Source organism: Anomaloglossus baeobatrachus, chromosome 12 (assembly GCF_048569485.1).
Source record: "Anomaloglossus baeobatrachus isolate aAnoBae1 chromosome 12, aAnoBae1.hap1, whole genome shotgun sequence".
In the NCBI taxonomy this organism is placed as follows: domain Eukaryota; kingdom Metazoa; phylum Chordata; class Amphibia; order Anura; family Aromobatidae; genus Anomaloglossus; species Anomaloglossus baeobatrachus.
Genome location: NC_134364.1, coordinates 24,445,713 through 24,470,569, shown reverse-complemented (window position 1 = coordinate 24,470,569; position 24,857 = coordinate 24,445,713). Strand labels below are relative to the sequence as shown.

At 46.8% G+C, this 24,857-nt stretch overlaps 1 protein-coding gene across 2 annotated transcripts in view; it reads left to right on the top strand.

Moving 5' to 3' along the window:
- Positions 1–540: 540 nt before the first annotated feature.
- PTGDR (prostaglandin D2 receptor) overlaps positions 541–24,857 on the top strand; it is a 31,639-nt gene continuing 7,322 nt past the window's right edge. Inside the window, exon 1 of one of the 2 annotated variants that reach the window (XM_075329575.1) lies at positions 541–1,289. In XM_075329575.1, the coding sequence (XP_075185690.1) occupies positions 576–1,289 (714 nt within the window). In that variant the 5' untranslated portion in view covers positions 541–575. Of the gene's footprint in view, positions 1,389–24,857 lie in introns of both variants that reach the window. The other variant, XM_075329574.1, reaches the window with a different exon arrangement.

The following is a 24,857-nucleotide window of genomic DNA, read 5'->3' as shown; positions in this document are numbered from 1 at the left end:
CTGAAAATTAGAGCTAGAGCCTGCAGAGGGGAAAACTGGTGAAAAGTGCAGCATATGAGTCATAAAATGGCCATAAATTATATTGTAGACATAACTTATTTGGAAAAGTCATGCAAACGACACGGAGATCAGGGATAAGAGGTAGATGTTGCCCCGGAGCCACAGCCTCTTATCCAGGTTTATGAGGGCACTAACAGTAAATAACGCATAGCCCTATATCACAGGCGAGCGGCTGCAGGCGATCCTGTGATGGCTGTGTATGGGGCTCGTCTCCCACCTGTGCGGCAGGACAATCACATCCTCTCAGTCGGGTCGGTAACGATGTGATCCAATAATACGGTTTTTAAAGCCCTCATTATAACTGGTCTGGTGAGATTGCTGACACTTCCCCTTTGTGAGCCGGTGGCTCCAGTCCAGATCCGCGGAGCTGGGGACGCCTTCGCTCATGCCTTCTTTACATGTCAATCGCTTCTCCCCACCTCCTTCTGATATCCTTGGAGCTGAAGCGCACGCTTGAAGAAAAGCAAGTTTCAGACGGATGAGTAAGTCAGATCCTACAGACGTTCCTCAGCCTGATGATGAGTCTCCACAATGAGCCGTACCGGTGCTCCGACAGCCGCGCCATCCAGGAGGATTATTCCGTGATACCCAGCTCCTTGCTGTTTTCGGCCGGTCTATTAGGGAACATCATCGCCATCTTCATCTTATGGCAACACAAGTTACGCTCAAGGAAAAAAACCTCCATATTCTACATCTTGGTCACCGGGCTGACCGTGACCAACCTGTTGGGAAAGTGTTTGGTGAGCCCCATGGTGACCGCCGCTTACTCCAAAAACCAAACCCTGGTGGAGATGGTGGAGAATCGGACTCTATGCGACGTCTTCAGCTTCTTCATGATCTTCTTCGGCTTGGCCCCGATGCTTATTCTTCTGGCCATGGCTCTGGATTGTTGGATTGCTTTGGCGCATCCATTCTTTTACCACATGCACATCACCAAAAGGTTTGCTTTGCTGGTGCCGGTGATGGTGTACGTCTTCAGTGCCGTCTTCTGCGCCATGCCGTTCTTCGGGATTGGGAAGTTTGAGCAGTATTGTCCCGGGACGTGGTGCTTTATACAGATGACGGCGGAGCACTCGGACCCCAAAGTCCTGGCGTATTCTCTACTGTATGGAACCGTCATAGGACTACTGGTTGTGGCCATCATCATCTGCAACGTGGGCACCATGAGGCGCCTGTACCACATGTACCAAGTGCAGAACACATGGAATTCCATCAAACTGGCGCCCAAGGTAGAATTAGCTAAGCCGTCCGGCATGGAGGAGCTGGACCACCTCATCCTCCTGGCGGTCATGACCATCCTTTTTTCGATTTGCTCTCTTCCCTTAACCGTACGTATCCACCACGCCTGCCGAATGTGTGCACACAGTTGTGCAAGTCTCAGCGGTCGCTTCACTGCAAAATACTGATTGTGACATCCACGGTTTCCTGACCCCGGGAGCAGTTTGGGCTTTCTAGGGTTAAGCCGCAGGAGAGTAGAGCGGAATATGATAAAGGGGCTCTCCGGAGTCAGCACGGACCTATGTGACCGGGACAAAAGCCTGGTCTGCAGGAGGGGGATAGCAAAGAATTAACAACCTGATACAATTATGGCTATCCTCTGCCATTTACAGCCCCGGCATTCTTCATTGGGACCATTGATCCTAGTGAAATATCTGCCCTCCTATAGTAATGGAGACTGTGACTGCACTGTATATAGAGACAGTGACTGCACTGTATATAGACTGTGTCTGCACTGTATATAGAGACAGTCTGCACTGTATATAGAGACAGTCTGCACTGTATATAGAGACTGTGTCTGCACTGTATATAGAGACTGTGTCTGCACTGTATATAGAGACAGTCTGCACTGTATATAGAGACTGTGACTGCACTGTATATAGAGACAGTCTGCACTGTATATAGAGACTGTGACTGCACTGTATATAGAGAATGTGTCTGCACTGTATATAGAGACAGTCTGCACTGTATATAGAGACTGTGTCTGCACTGTATATAGAGACTGTGTCTGCACTGTATATAGAGACTGTGTCTGCACTGTATATAGAGACTGTGTCTGCACTGTATATAGAGACTGTGTCTGCACTGTATATAGAGACTGTGTCTGCACTGTATATAGAGACTGTGTCTGCACTGTATATAGAGACTGTGACTGCACTGTATATAGAGACTGTGACTGCACTGTATATAGAGACAATCTGCACTGTATATAGAGACTGTGACTGCACTGTATATAGAGACAGTCTGCACTGTATATAGAGACTGTGACTGCACTGTATATAGAGACAGTCTGCACTGTATATAGAGAATGTGTCTGCACTGTATATAGAGACTGTGACTGCACTGTATATAGAGAATGTGTCTGCACTGCATATAGAGACTGTGTCTGCACTGTATATAGAGACTGTGTCTGCACTGTATATAGAGACTGTGTCTGCACTGCAAATAGAGACTGTGACTGCACTGTATATAGAGAATGTGACTGCACTGTATATAGAGACTGTGACTGCACTGTATATAGAGACTGTGACAGCACTGTATATAGAGAATGTGTCTGCACTGTATATAGAGAGTGTGACTGCACTGTATATAGAGAATGTGTCTGCACTGTATATAGAGAATGTGTCTGCACTGTATATAGAGAGTGTGACTGCACTGTATATAGAGAATGTGTCTGCACTGTATATAGAGAATGTGTCTGCACTGTATATAGAGACTGTGACTGCACTGTATATAGAGAATGTGTCTGCACTGTATATAGAGAATGTGACTGCACTGTATATAGAGACTGTGTCTGCACTGTATATAGAGACTGTGACAGCACTGTATATAGAGAATGTGTCTGCACTGTATATAGAGAGTGTGACTGCACTGTATATAGAGAATGTGTCTGCACTGTATATAGAGAATGTGTCTGCACTGTATATAGAGAGTGTGACTGCACTGTATATAGAGAATGTGTCTGCACTGTATATAGAGAATGTGTCTGCACTGTATATAGAGACTGTGACTGCACTGTATATAGAAAAAGGAATAACGTTTGGAACACCATTCTAAGTCTAAACTGGGTGCAAAAAACCTAAAAAAACATCACTATGGGGAGATAAGGTATGCACACCAGTGACTATGTAAGGGGAATACATGGAATAGCAGAAACTGCTGTGTGAATACTGACTTGAAAAATCCAATAGCTATATGTAAGAGTGAAAATGTGAAAAATGGAATCTGCATTACTGCCATGAACATATGAATCTAGAGAAATTTAGCTACTGAATTGATCAATGCAATAGAGCCCCAACACTCACTGTATATAGAGACTGTGACTGCACTGTATATAGACTGTGACTGCACTGTATATAGAGACTGTGTCTGTACTGTATATAGAGACTGTGTCTGCACTGTATATAGAGACTGTGACTGCACTGTATATAGAGAGTGTGACTGCACTGTATATAGAGACTGTGACTGCACTGTATATAGAGACTGTGACTGCACTGTATATAGAGAGTGTGACTGCACTGTATATAGAGACTGTGTCTGCACTGTATATAGAGACTGTGTCTGTACTGTATATAGAGACTGTGACTGCACTGTATATAGAGACTGTGACTGCACTGTATATAGAGACTGTGACTGCACTGTATAAAGAGACTGTGACTGCACTGTATATAGAGACTGTGACTGCACTGTATATAGAGAGTGTGACTGCACTGTATATAGAGACTGTGACTGCACTGTATAAAGAGACTGTGACTGCACTGTATATAGACACTGTGACTGCACTGTATATAGAGACTGTGACTGCACTGTATATAGAGACTGTGTCTGCACTGTATATAGAGACTGTGTCTGCACTGTATATAGAGACTGTGACTACACTGTATATAGAGACTGTGACTGCACTGTATATAGTGACTGCACTGTATATAGAGACTGTGACTGCACTGTATATAGACACTGTGACTGCACTGTATATAGAGACTGTGACTGCACTGTATATAGAGACTGTGACTGCACTGTATATAGAGAATGTGACTGCACTGCATATAGAGACTGTGACTGCACTGTATATAGACACTGTGACTGCACTGTATATAGAGACTGTGTCTGCACTGTATATAGAGACAGTCTGCACTGTATATAGAGACTGTGACTGCACTGTATATAGAGACTGTGACTGCACTGTGTATAGAGACTGTGACTGCACTGTATATAGAGACTGTGACTGCACTGTATATAGAAATACAAAATAACGTTTGGAACACCATTCTAAGTCTGAACTGGGTGCAAAAACCTAAATAAACATCACTATGGGGAGATAAGGTATGCACACCAGTGACTATGTAAGGGGAATACATGGAATAGCAGAAACTGCTGTGTGAATACTGACTTGAAAAATCCAATAGCTATATGTAAGAGTGAAAATGTGAAAAATGGAATCTGCATTACTGCCATGAATATATGAATAAAGAGAAATTTAGCTACTGAATTGATCAATGCAATAGAGCCCCAACACTCACTGTATATAGAGACTGTGTCTGCACTGTATATAGAGACTGTGTCTGCACTGTATATAGAGACTGTGACTGCACTGTATATAGAGACTGTGACTGCACTGTATATAGAGAGTGTGACTGCACTGTATATAGAGACTGTGTCTGCACTGTATATAGAGACTGTGACTGCACTGTATATATAGACGGTGTCTGCACTGTATATAGAGACGGTGTCTGCACTGTATATAGAGACTGTGACTGCACTGTATATAGAGACTGTGACTGCACTGTATATAGAGAGTGTGACTGCACTGTATATAGAGACTGTGACTGCACTGTATATAGAGACTGTGACTGCACTGTATATAGAGACTGTGACTGCACTGTATATAGAGACTGTGACTGCACTGTATATAGAGACTGTGACTGCACTGTATATAGAGACTGTGACTGCACTGTATATAGAGAGTGTGACTGCACTGTATATAGAGACTGTGTCTGCACTGTATATAGAGACTGTGTCTGCACTGTATATAGAGACTGTGACTGCACTGTATATAGAGACTGTGACTGCACTGTATATAGAGACTGTGACTGCACTGTATATAGAGACTGTGACTGCACTGTATATAGAGAGTGTGACTGCACTGTATATAGAGACTGTGACTGCACTGTATATAGAGACTGTGACTGCACTGTATATAGAGACTGTGACTGCACTGTATATAGAGACTGTGACTGCACTGTATATAGAGACTGTGACTGCACTGTATATAGAGAGTGTGACTGCACTGTATATAGAGACTGTGTCTGCACTGTATATAGAGACTGTGTCTGTACTGTATATAGAGACTGTGACTGCACTGTATATAGAGACTGTGACTGCACTGTATATAGAGAGTGTGACTGCACTGTATATAGAGACTGTGACTGCACTGTATAAAGAGACTGTGACTGCACTGTATATAGAGACAGTCTGCACTGTATATAGAGACTGTGACTGCACTGTATATAGAGACTGTGACTGCACTGTATATAGAAATACAAAATAACGTTTGGAACACCATTCTAAGTCTGAACTGGGTGCAAAAACCTAAAAAAACATCACTATGGGGAGATAAGGTATGCACACCAGTGACTATGTAAGGGGAATACATGGAATAGCAGAAACTGCTGTGTGAATACTGACTTGAAAAATCCAATAGCTATATGTAAGAGTGAAAATGTGAAAAATGGAATCTGCATTACTGCCATGAATATATGAATAAAGAGAAATTTAGCTACTGAATTGATCAATGCAATAGAGCCCCAACACTCACTGTATATAGAGACTGTGACTGCACTGTATATAGAGACTGTGTCTGCACTGTATATAGAGACTGTGACTGCACTGTATATAGAGACTGTGACTGCACTGTATATAGAGACTGTAACTGCACTGTATATAGAGACTGTGACTGCACTGTATATAGAGAGTGTGACTGCACTGTATATAGAGACTGTGTCTGCACTGTATATAGAGACTGTGACTGCACTGTATATAGAGACTGTGACTGCACTGTATATAGAGACTGTGACTGCACTGTATATAGAGACTGTGACTGCACTGTATATAGTGACTGCACTGTATATAGAGACTGTGACTGCACTGTATATAGAGACTGTGACTACACTGTATATAGAGACTGTGTCTGCACTGTATATAGAGACTGTGACTGCACTGTATATAGAGACTGTGACTGCACTGTATATAGAGACTGTGACTGCACTGTATATAGTGACTGCACTGTATATAGAGACTGTGACTGCACTGTATATAGAGACTGTGACTACACTGTATATAGAGACTGTAACTGCACTGTATATAGAGACTGTGACTGCACTGTATATAGAGAGTGTGACTGCACTGTATATAGAGACTGTGTCTGCACTGTATATAGAGACTGTGTCTGCACTGTATATAGTGACTGTGACTGCACTGTATATAGAGACTGTGACTGCACTGTATATAGAGACTGTAACTGCACTGTATATAGAGACTGTGACTGCACTGTATATAGAGACTGTGACTGCACTGTATATAGAGACAGTCTGCACTGTATATAGTGAATCTCTCCTGCGATCACATGTCCCATGGGGTGTATTGTGGTAGGATCTGGTGTTCCCCTTGATTACATGTAAAATTGGATCCAGTAGGATCTGGTCTCCCCCATGATCACATGTCCCATTGGATCCTTTAGGATCTGGTGAATCTGCAACCTCGGTCTTTGGCACAGTATATTTGTAAAAAGAGCGTCTGACAATCCGCTATAACATGGGAATCTCTGCAGATTAATGTAACAGTGCACAGGGGCTGCATGTGCCGCTCCCCAGTGATATTCATATATATATATTCCTATATTCATTTGGCATTGAAAAATTGTGAATTGAATTTCCTGGACTAATTGGAGCAAAGTGCGAATGTACATTTTAGCAGATTCTGTGTGTACGAGTATATACACTGCCTTGTGAAAGTATTCGGCCCCTTGAATTTTTCAACCTTCTCCCACATTTCAGGCTTCAAACAAAGATAAAATGTTAATGTTCTGGTGAAGAATCAACAACAAGTGACACAATTGTGAAGAACAAAATTTATTGCTTATTTTAAACTTGTATAAAAAGTAATAAACTGAAAATTGGGGCGTGCAATATTATTCATCCCCTGTAAGTTAATACTTTGCAGTGCCACCTTTTGCTGTGATTACAGCTGCAGTCGCTTGGGGGATGTCTCTATCGGTTTTGCACATGGAGAGACTGAAATTCTCGCCCATTCTTCCTTTGTAAACAGCTGGAGCTGAGTGAGGTTGGATGGAGGCGTTTGTGAAGAGCAGTTTTCAGCTCTTTCCACAGATTCTCGATTGGGTTCAGGTCTGGACTGTGACTTGGCCATTCTAACACCTGGATACGTTTATTTGTGAACCATTCCATTGTAGATTTGCTTTATGTTTGGGATCATTGTCTTGTTGGAAGACAAATCTCCGTCCCAGTCTCAGGTCTTTTGCAGACTCCAACAGGTTTTCTTCAAGAATGGTCCTGTATTTGGCTCCATTCATCTTCCCATCAATTTTAACCATCTTCCCTATCCCTGCTGAAGAAAAACAGGCCCAAACCATGATGCTGCCACCACCATGTTGGACAGTGGGGATGGTGTGTTGAGGGTGATGAGCTGTGTTGCTTTTACGCTAAACATATTGTTTGGCATTGTGCCCAAATAGTGTGATTTTGGTTCATCTGAGCAGAGCACCTTCTTCCACATGTTTGGTGGCTTGTGGCAAACTTTAAACAACACTTTTTATGGATATCTTTGAGAAATGGCTTTCTTCTTGCCACTCTTCCATAAAGGCCAGATTTGTGCAGTGTACGACTGATTGTTGTCCTATGGACAGACTCTCCCACCTCCGCTGTAGATCTCGGCAGTTCATCCAGAGTGATCATGGGTCTCTTGGCTGCATCTCTGATCAGTCTTCTACTTGTTTGAGATGACAGTTTGGACGGCCGGGTCTTGGTAGATTTGCAGTGGTATGATACTCCTTCCATTTCAATATGATCGCTTGCACAGTGCACCCTGGGATTTTTAAAGTTGTGGAAATCTTTTTGTAACCAAATCCGGCTTTAAACTTCTCCACAACAGTATCACGGACCTGCCTGTTGTGTTCCTTGGTCTTCATGATGCTCTCTGCGCTTTAAACAGAACCCTGAGACTATCACAGAGCAGGTGCATTTATACGGAGACGATTACACACAGGGGGATTAATCTTATCATCATCAGTCATTTAGGACAACATTGGAGCATTCAGAGATCCTCAATGAGCTTCTGGAGTGAGTTTGCTGCACTGAAAGTAAAGGGGATGAATAATATTGCACGCCCCAATTTTCAGGTTTATATATTTTAAAAAAGTTTAAAATAAGCAAGAAATTTCATTCAACTTCACAATTGTGTCACTTATTGTTGATTCTTCACCAGAACATTAACATTTTTATCTTTATGTTTGGAGCCTGAAATGTAGGAAAAGGTTTAAAAATGCAAGGGGCTGAATACTTTCGCAAGGCACTGTAATATTTTATATATATATATATATATATATATATATATATACACACACACACTGTATATGGGTCACACACACACATATATATAATATACTCATACACACAGAATCTGCTAAAATTCACATTCGCACTTTGCTCCAATTTGTCCAGATTAAATTCCTATTTTTCTCAATGCTACATGAATATATGAATATACATTAGTTTTTTCTTCAGTTTCTCCAGACGCCAGAAAATAATAACCATGTAATAATAAATGAAAGCGATGCCCCTGTCCATCCACAGGAGCCGCTCTGGTCCAGTCTTCTCTCCCATCTCCTCATGACGATCTTTAGTGTCTCCTGTGATGACTCGGCTGCGTTCTTATGATATTGTGTGAAGCAAAATACAGTATATAATAGAAATCATGGACTGGTCGGTGCAGGAGACGCCAAAGATGTCGGCGCTGGAGGACTCCGGGGAGATCACAGATGACAGGTCGGGGGGGGGGGGGGGGACAGTAGAAGAAGGTTCATTATTTTAACTTCCTGGCCCTTTTGGAACTAGAGAAATATCAGATGGACGCCATTGTACTGGATTCATACATAGTTACATACATCAAGTTCATCCTTCCTCCACTAATTCTACATTTTGTCACTAAATCATTTATAACCGACAATGTTGTGTAGTGAGGAAATAATGCCGCCCTGATATAAAGCTGTTATAGTATCTGCCATTACTACCTCTTGTGGTCGGCATTCCACAGTCTGACTGCTCGAACTGTAAAGAACCCTTTCCTATTTAGCTGCCAGAATCGCTTTTCTTCCACTCGCAGTGTATGCCCCCCTGTAACCAAATAGGGATAGATAGATAGATGGATGGATGGATGGATAGAGAGATGGATGGAGGGATAGAGAGATGGATGGATGGATAGAGAGATGGATGGATGGATAGAGAGATGGATGGATGGATGGATGGATAGAGAGATGGATGGATGGATGGATAGAGAGATGGATGGATAGAGAGATGGATGAATGGATGGACAGAGAGATGGATGGATGGATAGAGGGATGGATGGATGGATAGAGGGATGGATGGATAGAGAGATGGATGGATGGACAGAGAGATGGATGGATGGATGGATAGAGAGATGGATTGATGGATGGATGGATAGATAGAGAGATGGATGGATAGAGAGATGGATGGATAGAGAGATGGATGGATGGATGGATGGATAGAGAGATGGATGGATGGATGGATAGAGAGATGGATGGATGGATGGATGGATAGATAGAGAGATGGATGGATGGATAGAGAGATAGATGGATGGATGGATGGATGGACAGAGAGATGGATGGATGAATAGAGGGATGGATGGATAGAGAGATGGATGGATGGATGGATAGAGAGATGGATGGATGGATGGACAGAGATGGATGGATGAATAGAGGGATGGCTGGATGGATAGAGAGATGGATGGATGGATGGATGGATGGATAGATAGAGAGATGGATGGACAGAGAGATGGATGGATGAATAGAGGGATGGATGGATAGAGAGATGGATGGATGGATGGATAGAGAGATGGATGGATGGATGGATGGATAGATAGAGAGATGGATGGATAGAGAGATGGATGGATGGACAGAGAGATGGATGGATGGATAGAGGGATGGATGGATGAATAGAGGGATGGCTGGATGGATAGAGAGATGGATGGATGGATGGACAGAGATGGATGGATGAATAGAGGGATGGCTGGATGGATAGAGAGATGGATGGATGGATGGATAGATAGAGAGATGGATGGATAGAGAGATGGATGGATGGACAGAGAGATGGATGGATGGATAGAGGGATGGATGGATGGATGGACAGAGAGATGGATGGATGGATGGAGAGATGGATGGATGGATGGAGAGATGGATGGATGGATGGAGAGATGGATGGATGGATGGAGAGATGGATGGATAGAGAGAGAGATGGATGGATAGAGAGAGAGATGGATGGATAGAGAGATGGATGGATGGATGGATGGAGAGATGGATGGATGGATGGATGGAGAGATGGATGGATAGAGAGATGGATGGATGGATGGATGGATGGATGGATGGCTAGATAGTTGAGTTTCCGCAGTACAATGTCTGAAATCTGAAAGTCCCTCATACTCTTCACTCTTCTTTGTTTCTCTCTCTGTTACAGTAACTTCTGTTTATTTTCATTGTCCGGAGACATGTAACACAGCGGCAGTGATTACAGTCAGTGTGTGGCTACAGAGGACACTGGGGATCAGTAAGGTGCGGGGTCTCTCGGGTTATATAGACATGGACAGTAATCCGCTCTTTCCCTGTGCGCGGTGCAGTTTTGTTACTTCTGATGTCCTTTATTGCCGCTCAGTCCTCGGGGTCGGCGCCTTGTAATGATCCAGGGTCCAAACTCGTTTGTCTTTGTGCTGTATTACAGTCTGGCTGCCGGCTCCAGCACTGTGCGTCCTCCGCCCTCCACCGTCCCTATATATGAAGCATGTGGGTGTAGTGATGGATATAATGTTTATCCTCGGTGCCATTAGAGGACGCTGTATTCTTTATAAGGCGCCTCTCCTGCAGAATCAGGGCCGGATTAAGGTTGGTGGGGGCCCCTGGGCAGAAAATCTGGTGGGGGCCCAATAATGTTAACATTTTAACCATAACAGTAGAGCACGAACTGTAGCATTTAGATATAAATACTGCACCTCAGTCTCACATTCCCCCTCCTTAGTATACTGTGTCCTCCATACTGTGCCCTCACACTGCCCACCATGCTGACCCTTCTCTATACTGCCTACCTCCTTCACTATCCAGTCACTATACTGCACCTCAGTCTCACATCCCCCCTCCTCAGTATACTGTGTCCTCCATACTGTGCCCTCACACTGGCCCCCATGCTGCCCCTTCTCTATACTGCCTACCTCCTTCACTATCCAGTCACTATACTGCACCTTAGTCTCACATTCCCCCTCCTCAGTATACTGTGTCCTCCATACTGTGCCCTCACACTGGCCACCATGCTGCTCCTTCTCTATACTGCCTACCTCCTTCACTATACAGTCACTATACTGCACCTTAGTCTCACATTCCCCCTCCTCAGTATACTGTGTCCTCCATACTGTGTCCTCAGACTGGCCACCATGCTGCCCCTTCTCTATGCTGCCTACCTGCTTCATTATCCAGTCACTATACTGTATCTCCGTCTCACTTTCCCCCTTCTCAGCATCCTGTGCCCTCCATACTGTGCCCTCACACTGGCCACCATGCTGCCCCTTCTCTATACTGCCTACCTCCTTCACTATCCAGTCACTATACTGTACCTCCGTCTCACATTCCCCCTCCTCAGTATACTGTGTCCTCCATACTGTGCCCTCACACTGGCCACCATGCTGCCCCTTCTCTATACTGCCTACCTGCTTCATTATCCAGTCACTATACTGTATCTCCGTCTCACTTTCCCCCTTCTCAGCATCCTGTGCCCTCCATACTGTGCCCTCACACTGGCCACCATGCTGCCCCTTCTCTATACTGCCTACCTCCTTCACTATCCAGTCACTATACTGCACCTTAGTCTCACATTCCCCCTCCTCAGTATACTGTGTCCTCCATACTGTGCCCTCACACTGGCCACCATGCTGCTCCTTCTCTATACTTCCTACCTCCTCCACTATCCAGTCACCATACTGCACCTCAGTCTCACATTCCCCCTCCTCAGTATACTGTGTCCTCCATACTGTGCCCTCACACTGGCCACCATACTGCCCCTTCTCTATACTGCCTACCTCCTTCACTATCCAGTCACTATACTGTACCTCCGTCTCACATTCCCCCTCCTCAGTATACTGTGTCCTCCATACTGTGCCCTCACACTGGCCACCATGCTGCTCCTTCTCTATACTGCCTACCTCCTTCACTATACAGTCACTATACTGTACCACCAGCTCACATTCCCCCTCCTCAGGATACTGTGCCCTCCATACTGTGCCCTCACACTGGCCACCATGCTGCCCCTTCTCTATACTGCCTACCTCCTTCACTATCCAGTCACCATACTGCACCTCAGTCTCACATTCCCCCTCCTCAGTATACTGTGTCCTCCATACTGTGCCCTCACACTGGCCACCATGCTGCTCCTTCTCTATACTTCCTACCTCCTCCACTATCCAGTCACTATACTGCACCTCAGTCTCACATTCCCCCTCCTCAGTATACTGTGTCCTCCATACTGTGCCCTCACACTGGCCACCATGCTGCTCCTTCTCTATACTGCCTACCTCCTCCACTATCCAGTCACTATACTGCACCTCAGTCTCACATTCCCCCTCCTCAGTATACTGTGTCCTCAGACTGGCCACCATGCTGCCCCTTCTCTATGCTGCCTACCTGCTTCATTATCCAGTCACTATACTGTATCTCCGTCTCACTTTCCCCCTTCTCAGCATACTGTGCTCTCCATACTGTGCCCTCACACTGGCCACCATGCTGCCCCTTATCTATACTGCCTACCTCCTTCACTATCCAGTCACCATACTGCACCTCAGTCTTACATTCCCCTCCGCAGCATACTGTGTCCTCCATACTGTGCCCTCACACTGGCCACCATGCTGCCCCTTCTCTATACTGCCTACCTCCTTCACTATCCAGTCACTATACTGTACCTCCGTCTCACATTCCCCCTCCTCAGTATACTGTGTCCTCCATACTGTGCCCTCACACTGGCCACCATGCTGCCCCTTCTCTATACTGCCTACCTGCTTCATTATCCAGTCACTATACTGTATCTCCGTCTCACTTTCCCCCTTCTCAGCATCCTGTGCCCTCCATACTGTGCCCTCACACTGGCCACCATGCTGCCCCTTCTCTATACTGCCTACCTCCTTCACTATCCAGTCACTATACTGCACCTTAGTCTCACATTCCCCCTCCTCAGTATACTGTGTCCTCCATACTGTGCCCTCACACTGGCCACCATGCTGCTCCTTCTCTATACTTCCTACCTCCTCCACTATCCAGTCACCATACTGCACCTCCGTCTCACATTCCCCCTCCTCAGTATACTGTGTCCTCCATACTGTGCCCTCACACTGGCCACCATACTGCCCCTTCTCTATACTGCCTACCTCCTTCACTATCCAGTCACTATACTGTACCACCAGCTCACATTCCCCCTCCTCAGGATACTGTGCCCTCCATACTGTGCCCTCACACTGGCCACCATGCTGCCCCTTCTCTATACTGCCTACCTCCTTCACTATCCAGTCACCATACTGCACCTCAGTCTCACATTCCCCCTCCTCAGTATACTGTGTCCTCCATACTGTGCCCTCACACTGGCCACCATGCTGCTCCTTCTCTATACTTCCTACCTCCTCCACTATCCAGTCACTATACTGCACCTCAGTCTCACATTCCCCCTCCTCAGTATACTGTGTCCTCCATACTGTGCCCTCACACTGGCCACCATGCTGCTCCTTCTCTATACTGCCTACCTCCTCCACTATCCAGTCACTATACTGCACCTCAGTCTCACATTCCCCCTCCTCAGTATACTGTGTCCTCAGACTGGCCACCATGCTGCCCCTTCTCTATGCTGCCTACCTGCTTCATTATCCAGTCACTATACTGTATCTCCGTCTCACTTTCCCCCTTCTCAGCATACTGTGCTCTCCATACTGTGCCCTCACACTGGCCACCATGCCGCCCCTTCTCTATACTGCCTACCTCCTTCACTATCCAGTCACCATACTGCACCTCAGTCTTACATTCCCCTCCGCAGCATACTGTGTCCTCCATACTGTGCCCTCACACTGGCCACCATGCTGCCCCTTCTCTATACTGCCTACCTCCTTCACTATACAGTCACTATACTGTACCTCAGTCTCACATTCCCCCTCCTCAGTATACTGTGTCCTCAGACTGGCCACCATACTGCTCCTTCTCTATACTGCACCTCAATCTCACATTCCCCCTCTTCAGCATACTGTGCCTCCATACTGTGCCCTCACACTGGCCACCATGCTGACCCTTCTCTATACTGCCTACCTCCTTCACTATACAGTCACTATACTGTACCTCAGTCTCACATTCCCCCTCCTCAGCATACTGTGCCCTCTATACTGTGCCCTCACACTGGCCACCATGCTGCCCCTTCTCTATACTGCCTACCTCCTTCACTATACAGTCACTATACTGTACCTCAGTCTCACATTCCCCCTCCTCAGCATACTGTGCCCTCCATACTGTGCCCTCACACTGGCCACCATACTGCTCCTTCTCTATACTGCACCTCAGTCTCACATTCCCCCAGCTCAGCATACTGTGCCCTCACACTGGCCACCATACTGCCCCTTCTCTATACTGCTTATCCCCCCTCCCCCACTACCCAGTCTCCATTCTATGCCCCTCACACTTTTCTTTCTCAATACTGTCCACTTACAATTTTCTCCCACCATACTGCTGCCTCACATTTTCCAATGGTGCCCCCCTGATTACTGTGCAGGGGCAGATATGCCGCATGCCCCCCAAAGGTACGCCCCTGCACAGTGTACAGGAGAATACATGACTGGTACACGCAGGGCCGGCTCCATGTTTTTGTAGGTCCTGGGCGAAAGAGTCTCAGTGGGCCCCATCCACACATAGACATGCACAGATACTGTACATACACATACAGTATATATTTAAAGACAAATTCACAAAAACACATATAAACAGACATAAATCTAGACACAGTCATACACACCGACATACATAGATGACACACAGATACGCATCATACATGCACACACAGACACATTTTTATATTTTTATCTAATTTTTAATATTGGGAAGCCGGCAACAGCCTCATTCACCTCCCCGCTTGTCTCCATCCAACTCCTCATGGGCATGTGTCTGTGCCACGCTGATTGGTGGCTGACACTAACAGACATGGCCGCACATAGAGAACACTAACACTGCTGTATATACATCACAAGAGAGGCTGGGGACATACACATTACTGGGGACATCCATATTACTGAGGAAAGGGGTACATAGCAATGGGGGGCATACAGCTCTAGAGGGGGGCAGTGGCTCTGAGGTGGGGGGGACAAAGAGCTCTGAGGTGGGGGGATGACATGCAGCTCTGGGGATATACAGCTCTGGGGTGTAGAGGACATACAACTCTGGGGGTATAGTATTATGCAGCCCCCATATTCCTCCATATAGTGTTATGAAGCTCCCATGTAGCACTATGCAGCCCCCATATGGCACTATGCAGCCCCCATATGGCATTATGCAGCCCCCATATGGCATTATGCAGCCCCCATATGGCACTATGAAGCCCCCATATGGCACTATGCAGCCCCCATATGGCACCATGCAGCCCCCCATATAGTACAATGCTCACCCATATAGCATTAGGCACCCTCATGTAGTACACAGCCCCTATATTGCACAGTGCAGACCCAGATAGCATTAGGCATCCTCACATAGTACACAGCCCCTATATAGCACAGAGCAGACCAAATAATATTAAGCACCTTCACATAGTACACAGCCCCTATATAGCACAGTGCAGAGCCAGATAGCATTAGGCATCCTCACGTAGTATACAGCCCGTATATAGCAAAAAGCAGACCCAGATAGCATTAGGCATTCTCATATAGTGTACAGCCCGTATATAGCACAGTGCAGAACCAGATAGCATTAGACACTCACGTAGTTCACAGCCCCTATATAGCACAATGCAGACCAGATAGCATTAGGCACCTTCATGTAGTATACAGCCCCTATATAGCACAGTGCAGAACCAGCTAGCATTAGGCACCTTCATGTAGTATACAGCCACTATATAGCACAGTGCAGAACCAGATAGCATTAGGCACCTTCATGTAGTATACAGTCCATATATAGCACAGTGCAGAACCAGATAGCATTAGGCACCCTCATGTAGTATACAGCCGCCATATCATTTAATGCACCCCCATGGTCGTCTGGCCACAGTGATTGTACATACTCACTTCTCCTCGTTCCCCCGCTCCTCCGGTCTCCTCAGCGCGTCCACTGCTGTCGCTTGCTCTGACCTCTCAGCAGGCGCGCAGTGATCACGTCACCACGCTCTGCTGCAGAGCTGTCAGAATGCCGACAGACACAGCGAGGAGAATCATGAGAGAGAGCGCGCCGCTCCATCTCATCATTGCTCTCAATTGTATCGGCAGCTGCGATGCCGATACAATTGAAAGCGCGATCCTCGGTGGGGGGAGGCAGCGCGGGCATCGGGCCCCCTTACTAGCGCTACGCCACTCCTGCCACCGCGAGTGGGCCCCACCCGGCATTTGACCGGGTTTACTGTGATACAGACACCAGATGTTATAGAATATACACATTATTATATACCATCTGATGTGTGTACACAGTATATCCCACTGCTCTGTACACTGGATGTGATATACCATGTACACAGATATACAATGCCCTGCACTGATCACACCTGGACCTACAGGACAGGATGTAACATATTCTAAATGTAATATGGGCCATATAGTGTAATGTGTGCTGCAGGCTCAGATGTGATCAGTGCAGGATTCTGTGTAGTGCTGTCTGTGCTGGAGATCAGGGTGAGTTATTGCAGGGGAGGGATGAGGCCGATGACCCGGCACTGACAGCCCGACCTGTACTGACAGCCCGACCTGATCTGCTGCAGTTCAGACTCCGGCAATAACTCACACTGATCCCGGGCAGAGCTGCCGCTGACACTATGGAATCCCGTCTGGTGTTATCAGCGGCGTCCTGCTCCCTCCTCACTGCAGCCTCCTGCCCGGCCGGCACCATGATTAATCATACTTACCGGGATCCACTGAGACCTCCGGTCCTCCCACAAGCTCCTCTACGGCAGGAACTTAGAAGCAGCAACAGGTGCGCGGTGACGTCATCCTAGCAGACGCAGCCCACAGAGCGTGCAGTGGGCGTGTCTGCAGAAAAGTGACGGCCGGGATTGAAATTCTTTAAAGGTACAGTGCGGTCCTGAACCACACTGCGGCGTTAATAAAATGACGCCCACACTGATGGTGGTGGGGGCCCCCTCAGAAGCTCTTGTGGTGGGGGCCCCTGGGCGGGAGCCCCGTCTGCCCCGCCTATAATCCGGCCCGGTGCAGAATTGTCAGTAAACTTGTGTTTTATGCATTGAATTCCCTTTATTTCCCATCCAGGGGGGCAGCGATCGCTCCTGTCACTGATTGACATCTGCAGGGTCCGAGCAGAGCCCCGTCCAGGCATTACAGCAGCGCAATGCATATAAAGATGTCAGGAGGTCGATATAAGTTGTATAATTATTGGAATATATAAAAAGTATCAGAGAGAAGCAGTAAAGTCCCAGAGATGAAGCGACAGGAGGCAGAAGATCCGGGACCAGTGTCAGCAGCCAGATCCCACTAATAAGAAAGATTTCCTGTGGAAAGCCATTAACATTTATTAGATGGAATCACTTTTTAAAGGTGTTTGTCCAGGGTGAAGGGGCTGATGATCAATACCAGACTGTGGTGCCTATCAGCTGTTTTCAGCTCTGGCCAGATGTAAACAGCGCCGCTCTGTAATAGCCGGTCTGGGGTACTGCAGCTCAGCTCCTATATAAGTAATCGGGAGCTGCAGTACCAAGAACAGCCACATGGTGCAAACAGGAGAACTCAAAGGCTCAGATCAGTGTGTTCAGCTCCAATAGTGACGGATATTCAGAGCTGATTGTGGTGGAGTCCCTGTGGTCGGACCCCCATGATCTGATATTGATCAGATGATCAGTTTGATAAAGGAGGCTCCCACTGTGACCCAGTCCGGCCACTCACACTTGAAGACCATGGACTGTGTCTTCAGTGAATGCTCAGCTACTTTTCTATGGGCAGCTGGGACCCTTTTGTGGATTGGTAGAGGGTCCCAGCACTCAGATTCCTCTGTGGATCGGTGGAGGGTCCCGGCACCCAGACCCCTCTGTGGATCAGTGGGGGGTCCCAACTCCCAGACCCCTCTGTGGATCGGTGGAGGGTCCCAGCTCCCAGACCCCTTTGTGGATCAGTGGGGGGTCCCAACTCCCAGACCCCTCTGTGGATCGGTGGAGGGTCCCAGCTCCCAGACCCCTTTGTGGATCAGTGGGGGGTCCCAACTCCCAGACCCCTCTGTGGATCGGTGGAGGGTCCCGGCACCCAGACCCCTCTGTGGATCGGTGGAGGATCCCAGCGCTCAGACCCCTCTGTGGATCGGTGGAGCGTCCCGGGACCCAGACCCCTCTGTGGATCGGTGGTGGGTCCCAGCTCCCAGACCCCTCTGTGGATCGGTGGAGGGTCCCAGCACTCAGACCCCTCTGTGGATCGGTGGAGGGTCCCAGCACTCAGACCCCTCTGTGGATCGGTGGAGGGTCCCGGCACCCAGACCCCTCTGTGGATCTGTGGAGGATCCCAGCGCTCAGACCCCTCTGTGGATCGGTGGAGCGTCCCGGGACCCAGACCCCTCTGTGGATCGGTGGTGGGTCCCAGCACTCAGACCCCTCTGTGGATCGGTGGAGGGTCCCAGCACTCAGACCCCTCTGTGGATCGGTGGAGGGTCCCGGGACCCAGACCCCTCTGTGGATCGGTGGAGGGTCCCAGCACTCAGACCCCTCTGTGGATCGGTGGAGGGTCCCGGGACCCAGACCCCTCTGTGGATCGGTGGAGGGTCCCAGCACCCAGGCCCCTCTGTGGATCTGTGGAGGGTCACCCGGACCCAGACCCCTCTGTGGAGGCTCCCAGCACCCAGACCCCTCTGTGGATCGGTGGAGGGTCCAAGCACTCAGACCCCTAACAAAGGTTTAATATAGACCCATAAATCTAAGCTCTGGATCCACAGAGCTGACCATACACATTCGACTAAAGTCATCCAAACACACCATATTCAGGGGTTTGGATGACCCTATAACGTGTTTGGGGGTCTCCTGACTCTCCCCCATGGCCGATATCAGGGGAAATACAGATTGGGCAGATATACCCTACTCCCCAAGATGGTGCTGCCAAAAACAGAGGTGTGTCATTTTCCTGCAGCGCCTCCGCAGGTGAAGATGAAGCATTACACAATGTCCACTGCAATCCGTGGCCGGTCTATGTGATGCGCTGACGTGGCGGCTCCTCCAGAGGAATATACACTCCTCGTTGTTATCTTCTTGGGCCCGGGAGACGCCCTGACCTCTAGTAACCCTGAACCCCATCGTGCACAATGTTTTGAACACTGCAGAAAGTGCGTTACAATAATGTGTTTTTATATATTTTTTCATCTATTGCATTTAAAAGGGTTTTCCACCTTTGGAGTCAATTTTGTTTGTTTTTGTTTTGCACAGTTTGACATTTACAGACTCTTTGTATCCTGATGGTCTGTGGTCATGAATCAGCCGAGAGAAGGTCAAGAAAGAGACAAAACTCTCCTGTTAGAATAGAGCTCACTGATGGATTCCCAGTTAACTCATGCAATAGCCAGTTAATAAAGTGATGCGGCTCTATATATTATAAAGGACTTTAGGGTTGGGGCTGATTATGAGAAATCTAGAGGAGCCAGCTGCTCGGATTTAACCCCTTTCTCTCCTTGCTCTGGTGTTTTCATCACTTTCCGCCCCTCGTGGCTGAGGTTGCACGGTGGGTCTGTTCCTAAGAATGCGAGACCCTCGCTATAATAGGAACCATCTGTTGATAATAATCGGACTTTGCATTGGTAATTAGATATTAATACCTGTCCCGGCATTTCCATGGAAATCTTACCACAATTTTCTTTTCTTTGAGTTCTGGAATTCCTTATTCTCCCCAGATTTGATAGAAGTGGTGACTCGGGTGACGGAGACTGTGATGTGCCCTAATACGGGGACAGGCTTTTCCAGTCCTTAGGAAATTGTTAATTAATTAGGGTGGTCGGTGCCCTATTACCATAATAAAAAGCGGCACCAAAAATCCTGGAGAACTCAGCACATCCGTATACTACATGGACAGAGCATGGACAGTGCAATGCTTCACTGCTCCTGTGGGGGCGCTGCAGGAAAACTCCAGGAGAGGGTAATACAGTGTATCACCTGCTCCTTCAGGTCCAGGGAAGGAAGAAGTAGTCTGGAAAGATAAGAAACTGTGAGGTGACCCCACAAGTCCCAGGTCTGGACAGACGAGCTTTACTCAATCATGGACAGAGCCTCAGGATGGGCTTAATGACGGCAATCACATCCAGCCCAAGTGTCCAGTATTCGGCGGGATCGCCCCATGGAACGATGAAACGGGCGCTTTCATAATTCCTTCTCCTCTCTCTGGCTCTGTCTATATATATATATATATATATATATATATATATATATATATATACACACACACAATGTATATACACAAATATAACAATATCACCCTGAAATCTTGAAATTGTAACACTGGCCTCTAGGGCGTTATTCCAGACAAACACTTCCAGTTCTGCTAGTTTTGTACAGAACCCTTTTCAACAGTCTCATTATCTCAATAGAAAAAAATAAAAGATACTGTAGATAACTCCTCAATATGCAGCAGATAACACAGGATTCACCATTCACAGTGGATGCACAGCTCACCTCCTCCTACTATACAATGACTGTACACCTCTATTTACAGTAGATAACACAGGATCTACCATTTACAATAGAAGATATCACAGCTCACCTCCTCATGTACAATGACTGATAACCTACCTATATACTGTAGATAACAGAATTCACCTTTCACAATAGATGATGTCACAGCTCACCTCCTCCTCCTGTACAATGACCGATACCTCTATATATAGTTGATAACACAGGATTCGCCATTCACAATAGGTGATGTCACAGTTCACCTCCTCTTCCTATATAATGACATCTCCATATACAGTAAATTAGCTAGGATGCACCACTTACAATACATGATTTCAAAGCTCACCTCCTCCCTCTCCTGTTCAATGACAGATAACATCTCTGTATATAGTTGATAACACAGGGTCCACTATTCACAATAGAAGATATCACAGCTCACCTCCTCCTCCTCCTGTACAATGATTGATAACACCTCTCTACATGGTAGATCACACAGCATCCACTATTCACAATAGGTGATGTCACAGCTCACCTCCTCCTGTACAATGATTGATAACACCTCTCTACATGGTAGATCACACAGGATCCACTATTTACAATAGGTGATGTCACAGCTCACCTCCTCCTGTACAATGACTGATAACACCTCTCTACATGGTAGATCACACAGGATCCACTATTCACAATAGGTGATGTCACAGCTCACCTCCTCCTGTACAATGATTGATAACACCTCTCTACATGGTAGATCACACAGGATCCACTATTCACAATAGGTGATGTCACAGCTCACCTCCTCCTCTCTCCCTTTGCCAAGACTAGAGCATTCCAAGTCTACACTTCCACATAAACAGATAGGGTGTGAGTCAGTGTAGTGAATAGTTTACAGGGGTCTCCAGGGTTTCCCCTCTGTGGATATTCACCAGGGGACACAGACCCACTAATGAGTTTCCCAGACAGGACTTCACTGCATCAGATCCAAAAATGATGAAACCCCTTGGATAGAATTTCCCGAGTGTCCAGCTCAGGCGCGGAGTTAACCCTGTCACTGCCGGCTCAGCACAGCTTCCTTCATTAAATGCTCTTTTTTCGGCCACTTACTGTAAACCTGTTGTGAAAGCGGCTTGTGACCACAGACACGCCCTCCGTGGAAAGTACAGCGTGACTTCACCCTCCGTGCGGTTTTTACCATCGCAGCAAATTAGGAAAGTAAAAAATGAGTTTAAAAATAAATTAAAAATTAATAAATAAAACCAAATATTAGATGATCCCATTAACCCCGACAGCAGCATAAGACGTCTCAAGATCAGATTTGTGTTATTCTGAATGTCCGAGGGGCTCGGAGCCTAAATAAAAAGTGACTTCTAGTAGATTTTATTATACAAACTTCAAAACTAAAAGAAAAAGTCAATGCGCCTTCACCGATGGCCTACAACATGGGACCACTGTAGCCGTCTGCCTTAGCATGACCGCTGAGCTCAGTGATTGGCTGCAGTGGTCACTTGCTGTAGTCGGGATGTCAATCAATAAATAACGGTGGGAAAGCAGCAGAGGAGTGGTGGACCATAAAAAATGATGAATTTCATAGTTTCTATCAGATTAAGTCTTAAAGGGAAAGAGTTATCAGAAAATATCTGATAATTGCTAGATCTAAATTTAGACAACTATTTCCTATTCTGTAAATAACATTTGCAATAAACTGACGTTTGGAAAGAAGTATCAACTGAGCACGCTCTGATCTGGACAGTGATCATTGTGAAGGGAGGGGGAGGAGGTGAGCTGTGACATCCCCATTGTAAATAGTGGATCCTGTATTATCTACTGTATAATAGAGTTGTTATCAATCACTGTGAAGGGAGAGGGAGGAGGTGAGTTGTGACATCCCTATTGTAAATGGTAGCTGCTGTATTATCTACTACTGTATATAGAGGTGTTATCAGTCATTGTGAAGTGAGGAGGTGAGCTGTGACATTGCTATTGTAAATAGTGGATCCTGTATTATCTATTGTAGAAAATACAAAGGTATAATAGAGGTGTTATCAGTCATTGTGAATGGAGGAGGTGAGCTGTGATATCTCTATTGTGAATGGTAGATCCTATATTATCTACTGTATATAGAGGTGTTATCAGTCATTGTGAAGGGAGGGGGAGGAGGTGAGCTGTGACATAAGTATGATATGGTACAAATGTGCAGTTTTATTGATGCCATAAAACTCCAAGGGAATCAACAACAAAACTGCCTCTTGAGGACACAAAGGTATAAAGTGCAAATAAGCAGTTCATTGAGCAGGCACATATATGTCAGTGTGGCTCACCTGAACAGATTACAGTCTGATTCCTGGAGCAAACCTTTCCACAACTAAGGTGTACGGTCCCACCAGTCTGTGCCCCCTTTAGCCTCAGCCCCAACAGCTTCCAGCACCAACCGAAGCGTTCACCCCGTGAATAGTCCACACTACAAAGCCTGGTCAATCACGAGCAGTCCCAGGTAAACACATGACCTGGTTCTTAGCTAGGCAGGTGCATGTAATCAAGACCTGCAGTGCTGGGATTTATTCCAGTCCTACCTGGCTTTGCTACATATCACCCCACTCTGCCCAAAGTCCAGATCTCAGCACCATCTGCCACCACACAGAGCCTACAGGGCTTTCCATAACCCGAGCGGGAGGCCATGCTTGCTGACAAGAGGGTGACCAATTACCCCAAGAACCTGCCCCTATTTTTGAGTAACATTTTCCAGCTGTTATGATTTTGGGAATGTGACAGTTTCCGCCCCTACCTGTGGCACCCGGAACGTTGGCTTCTGACTGGATTAAACAATGGATTTCTAATGGGTGATGGGTCCCTATCCTTCCAATGTTTTAGCAGGTTGCCATAACACATAGGGAAGGGCTTCCTTTTCCCTGGACGATGGACTCTATAGTTGACATTTCCCAAATTTTCCACCATCTTATGTGGCCCCTGCACTGGGTAATGAACCTGTCCTCCCCTGTGGGCACCAACATCCCCAGCCTTAAATTGTCTCACTCAAGCCGACCGATTATACCCCCGGGATTGTGCCTCCTGTGCCATGAGGGGACGCTCTTTTACTTGGCTTCTCACTTTGGTCTCTTGACACCACAGATCATTACTGGAGGCCATTTGCAGGCAACAACTATCATCTCTGAAGTCTCTGAGCTGGACAGTCAAATAGTTGTCCTGGGACTCCTCTAGGCCACGGCCATTGATTTCTGGGGAATCTTCCTCATCCTCCTCCAGCCAGTAAATCCCGTGACCTTGTTACCATAGCTCCCGGCGACATGCCGGACTACTGGGTGCTACAGCTTTAGCCCATAAATCCCAAAACAACGGAAAGTCATGTCCGATAACAATAGCATACGACAAGTGCTTGTTGTGGGACACGGAACCACAGTCTGTGCGTAGGTCGACCTGGGATAGTTCTTGGCGTCTCCATGGATACACCTGCCCCTCCCCAGGGACTGGCACATGCAGGTGTGGCTCTTACCAGGGTCACCAAACTCCCTGAGGCCAGGAGTCCAGTCACAGTCACACCGTTCACCGTCACCTGGCACAGCCGAGGTCCCTCACCAGGATGAGGAACAGCGCTGCTGGCAGGGTAGGCGCTGTAGGCGTAGTGCTGACCTACAG